The sequence below is a fragment of the Pipra filicauda genome, unplaced genomic scaffold, assembly GCF_003945595.2.
Source record: "Pipra filicauda isolate LSUMZ 115617 unplaced genomic scaffold, ASM394559v2 scaffold139_size1960392_pilon, whole genome shotgun sequence".
In the NCBI taxonomy this organism is placed as follows: Eukaryota; Metazoa; Chordata; class Aves; order Passeriformes; family Pipridae; genus Pipra; species Pipra filicauda.
The window spans coordinates 441,135-454,523 of NW_024103873.1; the positions used below are offsets into that span (position 1 = coordinate 441,135).

General features: G+C 51.6%; 3 protein-coding genes and 1 non-coding gene across 11 annotated transcripts in view; 3 read left to right on the top strand and 1 right to left on the bottom strand.

The window, feature by feature from the left end:
- Positions 1-6,944, bottom strand: part of IFT122 (intraflagellar transport 122) — a 31,781-nt gene extending 24,837 nt beyond the window's left edge. For 3 of the 7 annotated variants that reach the window (XM_039378470.1, XM_039378468.1, XM_039378472.1), the window contains exons 1-9: positions 6,848-6,944; positions 6,595-6,661; positions 5,394-5,478; positions 4,535-4,613; positions 3,684-3,760; positions 3,186-3,252; positions 2,232-2,378; positions 1,190-1,348; positions 258-336 (exon numbers count right to left, since the gene is read on the bottom strand). In XM_039378470.1, coding sequence (XP_039234404.1) covers positions 258-336; positions 1,190-1,348; positions 2,232-2,378; positions 3,186-3,252; positions 3,684-3,760; positions 4,535-4,613; positions 5,394-5,478; positions 6,595-6,661; positions 6,848-6,888 — 801 coding nt within the window. In that variant the 5' untranslated portion in view covers positions 6,889-6,944. The remainder of the gene's footprint in view (positions 1-257; positions 337-1,189; positions 1,349-2,231; positions 2,379-3,185; positions 3,253-3,683; positions 3,761-4,534; positions 4,614-5,393; positions 5,479-6,594; positions 6,662-6,847) is intronic. The other 4 variants (XM_039378469.1, XM_027746421.2, XM_027746423.2 and 1 more) reach the window with 4 other exon arrangements.
- A 133-nt stretch (positions 6,945-7,077) lies between these two features.
- Positions 7,078-10,709, top strand: MBD4 (methyl-CpG binding domain 4, DNA glycosylase). 2 transcript variants are annotated; one of them, XM_027746359.2, is made up of 8 exons: positions 7,078-7,104; positions 7,260-7,367; positions 7,543-8,366; positions 8,696-8,770; positions 9,088-9,222; positions 9,459-9,608; positions 10,250-10,353; positions 10,467-10,709. In XM_027746359.2, the coding sequence occupies exons 1-8, from the start codon at positions 7,079-7,081 to the stop codon at positions 10,542-10,544; spliced, it is 1,500 nt and encodes a 499-aa protein (XP_027602160.1). In that variant the 5' UTR covers position 7,078; the 3' UTR covers positions 10,545-10,709. The 2 variants fall into 2 exon arrangements, with proteins under 2 accessions (XP_027602160.1, XP_027602161.1); XM_027746360.2 differs by having other exon boundaries at positions 7,543-7,949.
- A 679-nt stretch (positions 10,710-11,388) lies between these two features.
- Positions 11,389-13,345, top strand: RPL32 (ribosomal protein L32). Its single transcript, XM_027746363.2, has 4 exons — positions 11,389-11,506; positions 12,091-12,191; positions 12,405-12,586; positions 13,169-13,345. The coding sequence occupies exons 2-4, from the start codon at positions 12,096-12,098 to the stop codon at positions 13,296-13,298; spliced, it is 408 nt and encodes a 135-aa protein (XP_027602164.1). The 5' UTR covers positions 11,389-11,506; positions 12,091-12,095; the 3' UTR covers positions 13,299-13,345.
- LOC114001361 lies at positions 11,891-12,026 on the top strand. Its single transcript, XR_003545530.1, has one exon. It is a non-coding gene; the product is annotated as a small nucleolar RNA SNORA7 (small nucleolar RNA).
- Positions 13,346-13,389: the final 44 nt, after the last annotated feature.

Genomic DNA, 13,389 nt, shown 5'->3' on the forward strand with positions numbered 1-13,389 from the left:
GTGAACCACATCACAGAAGTCAGCAAAGTTGTAAGGGCTTTAATACAAGAATTGCAAGACAGCAGTTGAGCTGCCACGGGAGAAACAAGGGTTGAAGGAGAAATGGTTAAAAAAAAGGGAGACTCATAAAAGGCTAGGAAAACAGAAGACATTTAATGTAACTAATAAGGCAACAGCATACAAACACTTTGAATGCAGAATACAAAACAGAATCAGAAATACCCTGCTACTCTTGAACAAACTCTCTTAAGACATACCTGCTTGCCACTCAGGTGGTAAAAGGAAAGTTTCTGACCCCAGTCTGCCACGGCTAAAATGTCATTGCGTTCATCTCTACCGAAAAAAAAAAAGTAGTAATTCTACAGCAATTTATTAATAAATTTCCTAGAGCAACAGAACCAAGTAGTAGGACAGAATTTACTGCAAGCTACTTGTTAAAAGTCACAAACTGAAAGGACAGCAGATACTCCTTGTAACTGAAAACTGTGGAAGACAACTTGGGGACACAAAAGAAAAACCAGTCTCCTCTAGAGGAATAACTCAAAGTTTGAGGCATCACTTCACCAGGAGCTGTGGGAGCAGTGGAGTGAATGGTCCCTTGACACGTGAAGCCCCTGAGCCCACGTTCTGATTTAGCTACAGGAGTAGAAGGCCACTGTCACGTCCAAGTCTACACAGCTGAGCAAGGGGGAACTGCAATTATCAGTGTAATGTGTTCATGTGAGACCAGTAGCAGGCTGAGGAAAGGTTTCAGGTCCAAATTTAACTCTGGTACTCTGACATGATCTGTTCAGCTTGGAGCAAAGCAGGACAGTCACCTTCTCCACAGTTCCTTGCCTAGGAAGGGAGATGGTAACCTGAATGTTCTGCTGCAGATAATATCTCTAGCCAGGATCTGAACATAAAAAAATCAGATAAAAAAACCTAATGACAAAGCCAAGTGTTAGCAAGCCCCCTCCCTTTAGTCGGTGCGTGACACTTGCACCTGGGGAGTAGCACACACCTATCTCCTGATGAACACAGACCAGCAGAACAAACTAGGGCTATGCAGGTAACTATTAATCTAGCACCTCCTAATTTTTGAATATCTGAGGTTGTACCCTGCATAAGTCTGCCCTTGGTCCTTCCTGTAAAGTGCCGTTCTAGGTAACAGAGGTACGTACATACGTTCCTTTGAAGTTTCACTCACAAGTTGAAAGGGGACTCCTGTTCCTCGTGGTCTTTCTTCTCTGGCTGACTATCCTGCCTACTGCCAGGCCTGGATTCCAGTACTGGGATCTCCTCTAAATAGCTGCAAACTGACTCCTCCTCTTCTTCATCTACTCTACTCCAAAAATTCTGCCACCTACTGCAATAGCAATTGTTTGTTCACATATTTGAGAGAATATTCTCTCTGAATTGAAGTGAAAAAATAGTTCCCCTATCTCCCCCCAATTCAAACAGAACCCAACCCCACACCCCCCCAAAACTCCATCAATCAAAAGCAGTAAAAAAGACAAAAGAAATGTTTCTGCAGATCTGATGATGATGCATCTCAAATCCTGGGGTCAGCTTTGGGTCCCTCACTGTAAGAAAGACATTGAGGGGCTGGAGCATGTCGAGGGAAGGGAACAGAGCTGGGGAAGGGTCTGGAGCACCAAGAGCAGCTGAGGGAGCTGGGGAGGCTCAGCCTGGAAAAAAGGAGGCTCAGGGAGGACCTTCTCGCTCTCTGCAACCCCCCGACAGGAGGGAGGAACCAGGGAGGGTCGAGCTCTGGTCCCAGGGGACAAGGGACAGGATGAGTGGAAACGGCCTCAGGCTGTGCCAGGGGAGGGTCAGGTTGAATATCAAGAAAATTTCTTCCCTGAAAGGATGGTCAGGAATTGGCACAGCTGCCCAGGGCAGTGATGGAGTCACCATCCCTGAAGTGCTTTAAAAGCCATGTGGATGTGGCACCTGGGAACACGGGTCAGTGGTGGCCTTGGCAGTGCTGAGGGAATGGCTGGACTCGATGATCTCGGAGGGCTTTCCAACCTAAACAATCCCACGTCTACAATCTAAGTGAAACTTGTTCCCAGCTTCTCCACTCAATTAAAGACTGGCAGCAAAGCCAAAACCCCAAGATATGATCACTTAAAAAAGGTAACGTACATGGCATGTTTCATCAAGGATAAAAGTCAAGCCCTTCTGCAATCAATGAGCCACAGATTATCTATTCAGCATGAAAAAAAAGCAAGGATGAAATTATTTACCTGGAAGGATTCCAACAAATTGACCATATTGGAGAGGAGGAACCCCCTGGACGTTCTATTTTTACTTTCTCATCACCATTTTTGTTCCTTATGCTGACAATGCCGTTGAACATCCCCAAAGCAAGATACTGGCCATCATTTGTCCAGCTGAGAAAACACACACATATTGAACAGTAAACTACTACAAACAAGCAGCAGGAAGGTAGGATGGTACAGCACACTCACACAGGGATGGTAGATTCAAATATATTTCTAAGAGGGAGTTCTGAGAGGTAGCCAGTAAATCTACAGTTTGTTTATGCGTCTAAATCCACATTTATGGCAACAGCATGCACTACATCGAGAACACTTTATCATATACACAGAAATAAAAAAATAAATTAAAGCTATCATCTGCTTGCAACACTTGTAACATGTGCTAAGTCACAGATCCATTTTGGGGATGGCAGTGTTGGCAGCACACCAGAATGCTTTAAAAACCACATTTAGAACCTGATCAGATAGAACTGCCTGGTGTGGGACAGAGGGGGCCTGGGGTCTAATCTGTTCTCTGTTGGACAGAGTACTGGATAGATGGATAACTTCAACTAATGAACCCTTGCTTCAGGTTGCCCCCAACAGTAATACCTCCTTCAACTGAAAACACCAACAGCACAAAGGATGAACAACTTTACAAACAAAAATTGCAATTATTTTTCCTCTAATTTAATTCTATTGTTATTGTACAAGATGGAAAAACAGAGGGACAGAGAACCTAAGACACTTGCTCGAGACTAGAACATCTCTCTGATGCTTTCAGAAGAATTTGGTTATAAACAGAACAAAATAAAACCCAAAAATTTTGCTATTGAAAAAGAAGGGGGGGGAAACCAGGTTTTTTTAAGCTTGCATCTTATTTGGAATGTTTTGTATTGAAACTAACTTAAATGACTTAAGGTAATCCTTAAAGCTTACCTACAGCAGGTGATCCTGCAGCTCGTTTTATGTTTAGAGACTGACTTCTGTTCAGGAGACCACAAGCCTTGATAAAAACAAACAAGAAGCCAATGACAAATAAGCATGAGCCAGAGTTCAGACTGGAAACTAATATTGTTGGAGAACTTGGCTGGGACTCCAAAGGCATCAAAGTCTTGTCCACTGCTAGAAGGACACTTAAATATATATTATTTATCAGTAAATGGGAAAAAAATCCATCTAAATAACAGAGGGTGTCTTTGCAAAAAATTCCAGTAATAACAGAGCAGCATGTTTCATCCTGTGGCCCCTCACTACACTGGCCTTTCCCACTGAGATTAAGTGATTTAAATCAGTATCCAATGTCACTGAGCCTTAGATAGCTTTGTGTCACATCTCTTCTGCAGATACAGAGCTGTACCTATCTGTGGCTAGCTTAGCTATCAACTGTAATGGAATTCACTGGCTCAATGGAAAAGTTCAAGGGAAAAGACATACCAAAATCCCCAGACGAGCAGGATGCCAGCTGATGAGTGAGAGGATTGTATGAAATGCACTGGATAGAGTCATTATGCCTAGAATGAAGTTAAAATCAGATTTCAATAAATCATTCTTAAATGCCCCTTTTCTGACTTTCAGCAAGAGAGCTGAAAGCTTTACCAGATGCCAAAATAACTGGATTGGTTTATAGTACATCAAGTTAATCTGTTATTACTGTGAAGTAAATCCGTAATAAACCTTACAAAAATCGTCTCCAAGTGGCAGGATACAGTGTATTTCATCAAGATTAGCTAAAACTGTAGAGCAAGAGTGGTTTGTGAAATATGACTAAATGTTGTATCCAAATTCTAAACCAAGTGTGCTCATGCAGGCTCTGTGCAGCGACCAGCTCGTGCAAACCAACTCGTGATAAATGTGCAGTCCGAAACAGAACGTGAGTTGTCACTTCAGAGGGCTGATATAAACACAGAGCCAGGAGATTGAAATATACCAAAAGTACCAAATCCATCTTTAATTTGATCTTTGAACCAGAATTGTGGTATATTATACCAGAACGGTCACATTGTCTTTCATTTTATTCTGACCTATTCTGAGTTTCCCCAGTTCTCTACCAGCCCTCTAAACTCAGAGATTTATTTCGACTCTCCACCCACTTTTATCCCCTTAATTGCTTTCCTGCCTCATTCAGATACTTCAACTGTTCTTTTCCTCCTCCCTCCCCTACCACCCTTGGCATTTCCTCTGACCTTCATGAACTTTCTCCAAGTCTAACAGCTCGTGCTCTTTGAGAGCAGCAGTGCATAATCAAAATTGGCTTTTGAAGCACAGAACTGAATGGCATCACTTACGTGTACTTCAGAATTCCTTCTAACTTTGAAGTCCAAATTATCACACTTTTATCAGCAGAGCCAGATGCGAAACGCTTGCCTAGGAATTGGAGATCATTTAAATCCCACATGTACAAAAATCACTTTCACTCCCAATACTCAATCAAAGAGAGAGCAAGAAGTTCTTGAACTTGACAAGGCTCAAGTAATAAAGGGGCTGACACTGAGTGCCTGGATGTGCCGGCGCTTCCCCAGCCACGTGGAACTCCAATGGCTGTACTGCACCCTTCCCACAGCCCTGTGAGCAACCCGACCTTCCAGTGCTGCCAGCCCCATGGGAACAGTGACAAGGAAAATGGGTACATTGTCACAGGAACACCCATCACTCAAACAGCAGCAGCTGCAGGAAGCCCCCTGAGCCCATAGAGTGAGTCCCACAGAATGAGAGTCAGAGACCATGACAGAGCTGGAAGCAGAGGGGGGTCTGCAGTGAGCAGGTAACGTGTGAAGGATCAGATCAGAAAGCTCCAGAATAGAACTATGGAAAAAAAGGTGAGTAGTAGAAAGAGGGATGTCTGGGGCGAACCCCCTCCTCACATTACCCACGAATATACACTTAACCAGTACTAAACTTAAACTGAAGTGGAAGGAGCAGTGGGACCCCAGCTCTTGGATTCCCAAGCGACCTTACAGCCAGCACCTTGTATAGCAGACTGAACCCTCCACTGAGGAACAAACCCCAGCACTTGCTAAAGAATAAACCCCAGCACTCACATGCTGTGACCGAAACAACACCCATTTCTCCGTTTTCAATGGGCAATAACAAATGGGAGAGATGCACTTCACAAACCAGACTAACAAAGCCCCAAAGGATATTTACCATCTTTGGCATAAGCCACACAGTACACAGTGTCCTTATGTCCTTTCAAAGGCTGAATTAGGGTTCCATCAGAAGTATCATATACCTGTTTAAATGGGGAGAAAAAAACCAAATCAAATATACAAACAGAAGAAATTATATGAAAAAATCTTCCAGTGAATCACAGAACCACAAACTGGTTTGGAGGGGAAGGGACCTTAAAGCTCATCCTGTTCCACCCCCATGCCATGGGCAGGGACACCTTCCACTAGATCACATTACTCCAAGTCCTGTCCAACCTGGCCTTGAACACTTCTAGGGTGAGGACTGTGAATTTAAAATTACTGAGGGACAACAAATTATGCACTTCCTTTTGTACCTGATTTTTGCATAGTACACAGTTCATGCAAGACAAAATGTTGTCAAGCATAGAAGCAGCTTTCTATAACATGATACTTCTTGTGAGGAAAGAAGAATCAGTACTAGAAAATTACACACACAAAAGAGATTTCCCACCAGCTCATTTGGCAGCTTGTTTTACATCTTACTGTTTTTTATCTTTTATTTTCATCTTTTACATCTTGTTGTTAAACATCTTTCTCCACATTAGATGGTTAAAGGTAATAAATTACTGCAAAGGGGCATCACTAAATGCACCATTCTGTGAGCACTGAAAATAACTCCTGCTGTCCTGCAGTGCTGAACTCTACAATCCACCCTTCCCTGCAGTTCCTACACCTGCCCCACCTGAAAGCTTTGCAGGACCTGTGAGCAGCTGGTCCGGATCTGCTCTTGCAGCAGCTCCAGGGTCCCACAAACAGCTCGGGTTGAAGGTTCCCACAACACCGGGACATGGATTTGAGTCTCTCCCCTTCCCCCAGAGATTTTAGTGAAACTTGTACCAGCACAGCCCCTGCACTCCGTGCTCTGTGCCAGGCCCGGGGGCAGGTTCATGGATTTCAAACCTCGGGCGAGGCACGAGAGGACGAGATGATGCAAATAACTTAAATCTCATTACTTTTGGAAATAGAGCTTAAAACTTGGTAAGAAATATTAAAAAGCTTCAAATCACTTTAGAGTTGGCCCGCATTAATATGTATGTGGCTGTGAGGCTGGGCTGGCAGAGATAAGGGGATTTCGGATAGGTTATATTCATAAGTTAACGTGGAAGAAATCACGTTCATACAGCTGTAGAGGAGAGAGGACAGGAAGGTTTCCCTACCAGCAGCCTGTTTCCAGCAGCAACTATAAGCTGGGTCCCATCCGGCTTGAACGCGAGGTCGTAAATACTGAGGGAAACAAACCAACCAAAAACCCCGTCTTAGGAGGCAGAAAACACACTCCCTGAGCATCGGAGGTGCCACACAGCCGACACTGGTAAAGGCACGGCGAGGGTGGGTCTGACTCCCGAGAGAACCTCCGGGACCGCCCCCGCGCTGCCGCCCCGCACACCGGGTGTCCCCGGGGCCGCTCACCACTGCTCGGCCCTGTCGCGCCAGGTGAGCGCGGCCCGCATGGCCGGGCCCGCACCGCCCTCAGGGCCCGGGCCCGCAGTGCCCTCACGGCCCCTCGGCCCGGGCTCGCACCGCGCCGGCCGCCACGGGCAACGCGCCTGCGCGCGGGGGCCGCCGGCGCGACAGGGGGCGCTGCCGGGGGGCGCGCGCGCCGGACGGGCCGCGGGACGTCACGTGACCGGGGCGCGGGAAATGGTGGCGGCGGGAGCGGCGGGCGGGTAACGGCGGGACGGGCCGGGAGCGGGGCCGGGGCCGGGGCCGGGGCGAGCTGGCTCCTGGGACTATGTGGGGCTCTGGTTCGGGCCCAGGCTTGATCCGCCGCCCCCGGGCCCCCCCGGAGCAGGGCCTCACCCGGGCTCTCCTTCCCCTGCAGGCCCCGCGGCCCGGCGGGGCCCAGCGCCGTTCCCCGCGGGTGGCAGCGGGTGAGCAGCCGCAGGCGGGCGGGCAGGACGGCCGGGAGGATCGACGTGTGCTTTGTCAGGTGAGGCTGGGGGCCGTAGCTCTGTCTGGCCTTTCTTGACCGAGCCACACAAACGCGCCCCAACAACTGTTTCTGTCCTTATTTGTTTTTGTTTTTTTTTTAATGTACCATAAGTTTTTCAGCAAAAAGCAAGAGAATGAACAAGTCACTAATTTACTTTCCTTTCCTACCGCAGCCCCGAAGGGAAGAAGCTGAGGTCGAAACGAGCGCTTGTGGAGTATTTTCAGAAAACTGGGGAGACAACACTGAAAGCAGCAGATTTTGATTTCACAGCTCCTCGGGGAAGCACACGCTCGGGGGTGAGGGGATGCAGCACAAGAGCTGCGAGGACTGACCTGGAGAAGGACGATTGTCACAGCCAAGTGCAGGAGCTCTGTGCGCAGAATGGGTCCAAGGATGGAATTGAGAACATCCACACTGGGAATGGACACCTGGAAGATGTTACATCCACTTTGGAGAGCACAGATTTGGTCATGGATAGCACAGACCCAGAGAAGGGTTTGAAAACAAAAAGGAAGGGGGCAGGTGGGAAAAGTGTCCAGAGTAGAAAACCTGCGAAGAGCTCAGAAAGGAGGAACCAAGGTGACCCCCAGAGCAAGAGGCAGAGAAGAGTCTGTAGCACACGGCAGATCGAGTGTGTTCAGAACAAGAGGTTCTGTAGACAGACAGACAGGAGTGGGGTTGACAGCCAGGGTGTGGGTGATGCGAGTGCTGAGCCTGTGGGTGCAGGCAAAGCTCTGTCAGCAGTGTCCAGGGCACAGGCAGGCACACGGCTGAGGTCAGTGGCTGCTGGCTCGCAGAGGGACCTGGGGCACCTGCCAGAGGAGGGTCCTGTGGGGACAGGCTCCAGTGACCCAGCTGAGGAGAAATCCCATGGACTGGAGACAGGGAAGGAGCCAGATGGGGGGCCTGTGGGTAAGCAGGATGTTAAATCCAACACCGAGGCGGATGCTGAGCTGTGGGACAGGACGAGCTGCACAACTGTCAGAGGGGCACCAGGTACATGTGTGTGTGAGCAGAATGTGACCCCAGCCCTCACCTTCTGCCAGGGTGTCCTGACTGTTTGAGCCAGGTGTTCTGTTTTGGGTTGACCTGCTCTAACGTTGAAAACTGTCTCATTTCTTTATCCAACAGCATTTAACTTAATGCAGATTTAGTCACACCTGGGACTTTCTGTTCCAAACTCTCGAGCTCTACAGTGTGAGACCTGCAGGGGATCTAGGGCATGTGTGTGTTCTGTGCATGACAAAAATTTCTTCTGTTTCCATCGCAGCATAAAGTGGTGTGTTGGTTCTTCTTCCTAATGCTGAGGTTCTATTTCTTTACAGAAGAGTCTGTCCCACGAACACAAGTGGAGAGAAGGAAAACAAGTCCATATTTTTCCAGTAAATACAGCAAAGAAGGTATTGTATTCTTTAGGGAAATGTATTTTTTTTTATGGGGGAGGGATAGGATGGCTCAGGGTTAAGTGATGTTCTGGCAAATGCCTTGCAGTTTGAGGCTGGCAGCCTTGGCTCTGGCTGCAACTGTGCCAGAGGGGACACAGTCCCCTGCAGCCTTGGAAAGGCTGTGTGGGAACTGCCATGGCTCCATCCACACACAGTGCCCCCACAGAGATCAATCTGCTTCCAAGGTCTTAATTTTAATTTTTCTTTTTTAACTAAATAGGTAAATCTGTCCTTTCCTGACCAATAAATATTTCTGTGTTGCCTCTGTACAGCCCCCAACCCACCCAGAAGGAAAGCCCTCAAAAAATGGACCCCTCCACGTTCTCCTTTCAATCTGGTCCAAGAAACGCTCTTCCATGATCCATGGAAGCTTCTCATTGCCACCATATTTCTCAATAAAACTTCAGGTAAGCGGAGTAGCAGGAGCTGGTGTTGTGTGAATGTTGGGAGGTGTTGCAGGGATAAAACTGATGCCAGTTCTAATGGCATTAATGAAAGAATAGTTGTATATTAACTCACATCAGCATGAAACAATCTTTAGTTGGTAACTCTTGCCTTGGAAAAGCTCACTTAAGAAAGCACTTGGATAATGCAGAAGGAGAATTCCTGGCCCAGCCTTCTGCTCACAGGCTTCTTTCACCAGGGAAAATGGCAATTCCAGTGCTCTGGGAGTTCCTGAAGAAGTACCCTTCTCCTGAGGTAGCCAGGGCTGCAGACTGGAAAGAGATGTCAGAGCTGCTCAAACCTCTCGGCCTCTACGAACTCAGAGCCAAAACCATCATCAGGTTCTCAGGTGGGTTTTCCTGATACCTGGAATGGTCTCTCTTACGCTGGCAAAAGGCAAATGGCTTCAATCCAAATACTGCTCTGTGGCTTCTCCTCTGTTTGGCAGTTTGGTGACCTAGTGGGTTATTTTGTGCATCATTTGGGCTCTGTTAGTGTCACACAGGCTGAGCTGCTGATCCCAGTCTGAATGGGGAGGGAAGTGCGAGCCAGGGGGAGTTGTGCAGGAGACCAGGAGATTTCCTGGAGTAGAGGAGACCCAACACCGGCAGCACTGCTGCTATGTTTGCAGCACTGGGATAGGATGGCTCTGCTCAGGGTTGCTCTGATGACCTGCAGAAGGCCCTTCCAGTGGAATTTCTCTATGATTCTAATATTTTCTAAACTCAGAACCTGCAGAGGAATACTTTGTTCTGAGGAGAGAGAGGTGACTGAAACTCTCCTATGGTGAATTGTTGAAAAAGTGCTTAAGATGTACCTGTGGGGATTCATGGCCTGCATTCACCAGGAAACACCTAAAACTTGGAGTTTTATTTGAAATGTACCAAAGTGGAGCCGTGTTCCACTGGCACAGAAGGAGAGTTCTGCCCAGGTGCTCCCTGTGCCTGGTGCAGGTGAGGGGGTGCCCGAGAGCTGTGCCCTGCCTTGCAGGTGAGTACCTGAGCAAGCGGTGGCGGTACCCGATCGAGCTGCACGGCATCGGCAAGTACGGCAACGACTCCTACAGGATCTTCTGCGTCAACGAGTGGAAGGAGGTGGGCACCGCAGGGGCAGGTCCGGGCTTGTGTCCACCGACCCCTGGGAATAGAAAACCAACACTCACAGTGTTGCAGTGATGAGGTGTTTTAGAACTTTCCCTGTGTTCCAGGTGCAGCCACAGGACCACAAGTTGAACGTGTACCACGCGTGGCTGTGGGAGAACCGGGAGAGGCTGAGCCTCGACTGAGCCTAGCCGAGCTGGGGGTGCCCCAGCCCCTCCGCCTTTCCTCGGGTGTCCTCACGGTTCTTGGTGTAGATATTTGTGTGATGTCCTGGCTCGGGTCATCGCTGTAATGACAAGTGTCTGATCTGTATTTTTTTAATAAAGGTGTCCCTGGTTGTAGTGCCTGTCCCTTCCTGCAGTGCAGATCTGTGTCCTATGCGTGCAGCCGCGTCCCCGTGCCCGCCGTCGCTGCCCCCGGAGCCGGCTCCGATCTGGAGCTGCTGGGCACGAGCAGAGGGCTCGAGGTGAAGCAGGACCGGGGACAGGAGACGCCGCTTCGCAGACCGGCCCCGGCGCTTCCCCAGGTGCTGCCTGGGACCAGCTCCGCGACGGGCCCGGGGGGCACCGACCCCCGCTCCGGCCGGGAGAGATGCAGCCCCTCGGGGCCGTCACAGCCCCCGCCCTCGCTGCTCCCGGTGCCCGGGCAGCGGCAGAACTGGGGCGTCGAACCCCGGGGCTGGGCCGCTTGCTTTGGGTGTGTTGAGCCCGGCGACAGCAGCGCGGTCCAGCCGTCTGTGGCGGCGGTGAGAGGGCCCGGAGTGGAGCTGCCGGACCGGGACCGCGATCGGGACGGGGACCGCCGCACCGCCAGGGGGCGCCCGCCCGGCTGGACTGGCGGAAGCAGGGCCCAGGCGCTGCCTGATGGAAGTGACGTCAGCAGGCCCTGGCAGCCTCGTACCGAGAACGTTGTTCGGGGCCACAGGCGGGAAGCGCCGATCTGCTCTTTTGAGGCATTCCCTCCGGACAGAGCCTGCCCGGTTCCAACTCTCGGCGGCGGTCTGGGCCCCGCCGGTGCCCGGTGCCCGCTCCGCGCGGCCTTGGCCCGTCACGCAGCTGCCAGGACCTCCCGCGTATCCCATAAGCCGCTGCGCGTGAGGCTCCTCCCTCTCTCGGCGGGGCCCACGGCGGACGCGCCATCGGCACCGGTGAGTGCGGGTTGAGCATCCGCGGCCATCCGGGGCCAGCTGGGACCATCCGAGGCCAGCCGGGACCCAACCAGCCCGGGGCTTACGGCACGGACCGCCCGCCCCCTCCCCTTCCCTCCGCTTCACCTTTCCCCGGGGCGCGGGAACCGGCCCCCGCAGGGCCGGGACTTTGCCTGCCTGAGGCCTGACCCGCAGCCCTGCCCGGGCAGCGGGGCACCCTCGGCGCTCGGTCACGGGCCCGGCCGAGCCTTTGGGCCGGGCCCGGCGCGTTCGGCGCCAGCGGGTGTCGGTCGCTGTTCTACACGAGCAGCCCTCGCCCGTCTGGCTTCGGTGCTCGGCGCCGGGCTCCAGTCAGGGCCATCGGGGGGGACGATGACACCGCGACACCTCCCAGGATCGCATCTGGAGAGCTCCCAGTGCTCTGCCAGCTTCGGAGGCGGGAGGCATAGCCACAGCAGATGAAGACCCATTCCCTCGCCGGCCCGGCGTGGCCCGCGGGGGAAGACAGTCTGCGACACGCGCTGCACGGGGAGCCGCGACGCGCCCGGCCGCGCCCCCCGCTCACCCCGCTCTGTGTCCCGCAGCCACCATGCCTGCCCTCAGGCCTCTCGTGAAACCCAAGATCGTCAAGAAGAGGACCAAGAAGTTCATCCGGCACCAGTCCGACCGCTATGTCAAGATCAAGGTGAGCAGTCGCTACCAGTCCCCGAGAACTGCGGGGGTGCCTTTGGGATGGTGGTGAAGGGAAGCGCAGCAGGGCAGCAGCAGCCGGGCAGTGAGGGCCTGCGGGGGCCGCTCTTGGCTGGAGCCAGTGCCTCGGGGCAGGCAAGGGTGTTAGCGCTCGGGTGGGGGTGTTCAGGCTGATCTCGTTGTGTAAGTGATCTGTGCATTTCTGCAGCGCAACTGGCGCAAACCGAGGGGCATCGACAACAGAGTGCGCCGGCGCTTCAAGGGGCAGATCCTGATGCCCAATATTGGCTACGGCAGCAATAAGAAGACAAAGCACATGCTGCCTACAGGATTCAGAAAGTTCCTGGTCCACAATGTCAAAGAGTTGGAAGTGCTGATGATGAGCAACAAGTGAGTGTGTGGGGCCTGTGTGTTCCCACCTGGGAGAGGCAGAGCAGTCGGGGTGACACAAGGGAGGTTGTTGCTTTCAAGAGCACAGATGCCATTGTGGTTTCCTCAGTGCTGCTGGTGTGGGTGCACAGAGGGGCCTTAGGGCTGTAAAACTCATACCCCTGGTAAAAATAGACATAACAATGGTGAACAGGGCTGTGGTATGTCACTGGTGACCATGGTCAGAACTGGGGCTCCAGGTCAGACCTAGGAGTGAGTCTGCTTCTGTTGCTGCTTTCACTACAAAGCAATAAGAGCAGTAAGCAACACCATTAACAGCTGTCTGGGACTCAGTCATTTGCAAGGAGGGCTGTGTTCTGTAGTGGAGCTTCTGCTTCAGGCCAGGCAGGTCAGGTTGGGTCAAGGGGTGGAAATTGCGTGGTTCAGTTCCTGTGCATCGATGCCCCTGTGCTTGGCTGCGTCCAAGCAGTGCCAGCGGGATGTCTCTGGGGGGCTTTGCTGTGGTGGGACAGAACCAGAGGGTTTTGCCTTGGCTCTCAGCTCTGCTGGAGCTGAACCTGACATGCCATCTGTCTCTGACAGGTCGTACTGTGCAGAGATAGCCCACAACGTGTCCTCCAAGAACAGGAAGGTGATCGTGGAGAGAGCAGCACAGCTCGCCATCAAGATCACCAACCCCAACGCCAGACTGCGCAGCGAGGAGAACGAGTAACCAGGCTCTGCAGCCCAGGTGTATTTAATAAAGTGTCAGTCCAACTCGGGTGCTGTTTTGTGTGGGCAGAGCAGGGGCAGCAGCCCCGGCC

Excerpts from the sequence above, each read along its gene's own strand:
- RPL32 (XM_027746363.2), top strand. The coding sequence starts at position 12,096 with ATGCCTGCCCTCAGGCCTCTCGTGAAACCCAAGATCGTCAAGAAGAGG. Across the intron at positions 12,192-12,404 it reads ACCGCTATGTCAAGATCAAG|CGCAACTGGCGCAAACCGAG; the intron begins GTGAGCAGTCGC and ends GCATTTCTGCAG. Across the intron at positions 12,587-13,168 it reads GTGCTGATGATGAGCAACAA|GTCGTACTGTGCAGAGATAG; the intron begins GTGAGTGTGTGG and ends TGTCTCTGACAG.
- MBD4 (XM_027746359.2), top strand. The coding sequence starts at position 7,079 with ATGGTGGCGGCGGGAGCGGCGGGCGG. Across the intron at positions 8,367-8,695 it reads AACTGTCAGAGGGGCACCAG|AAGAGTCTGTCCCACGAACA; the intron begins GTACATGTGTGT and ends ATTTCTTTACAG. Across the intron at positions 9,609-10,249 it reads AACCATCATCAGGTTCTCAG|GTGAGTACCTGAGCAAGCGG; the intron begins GTGGGTTTTCCT and ends CCTGCCTTGCAG.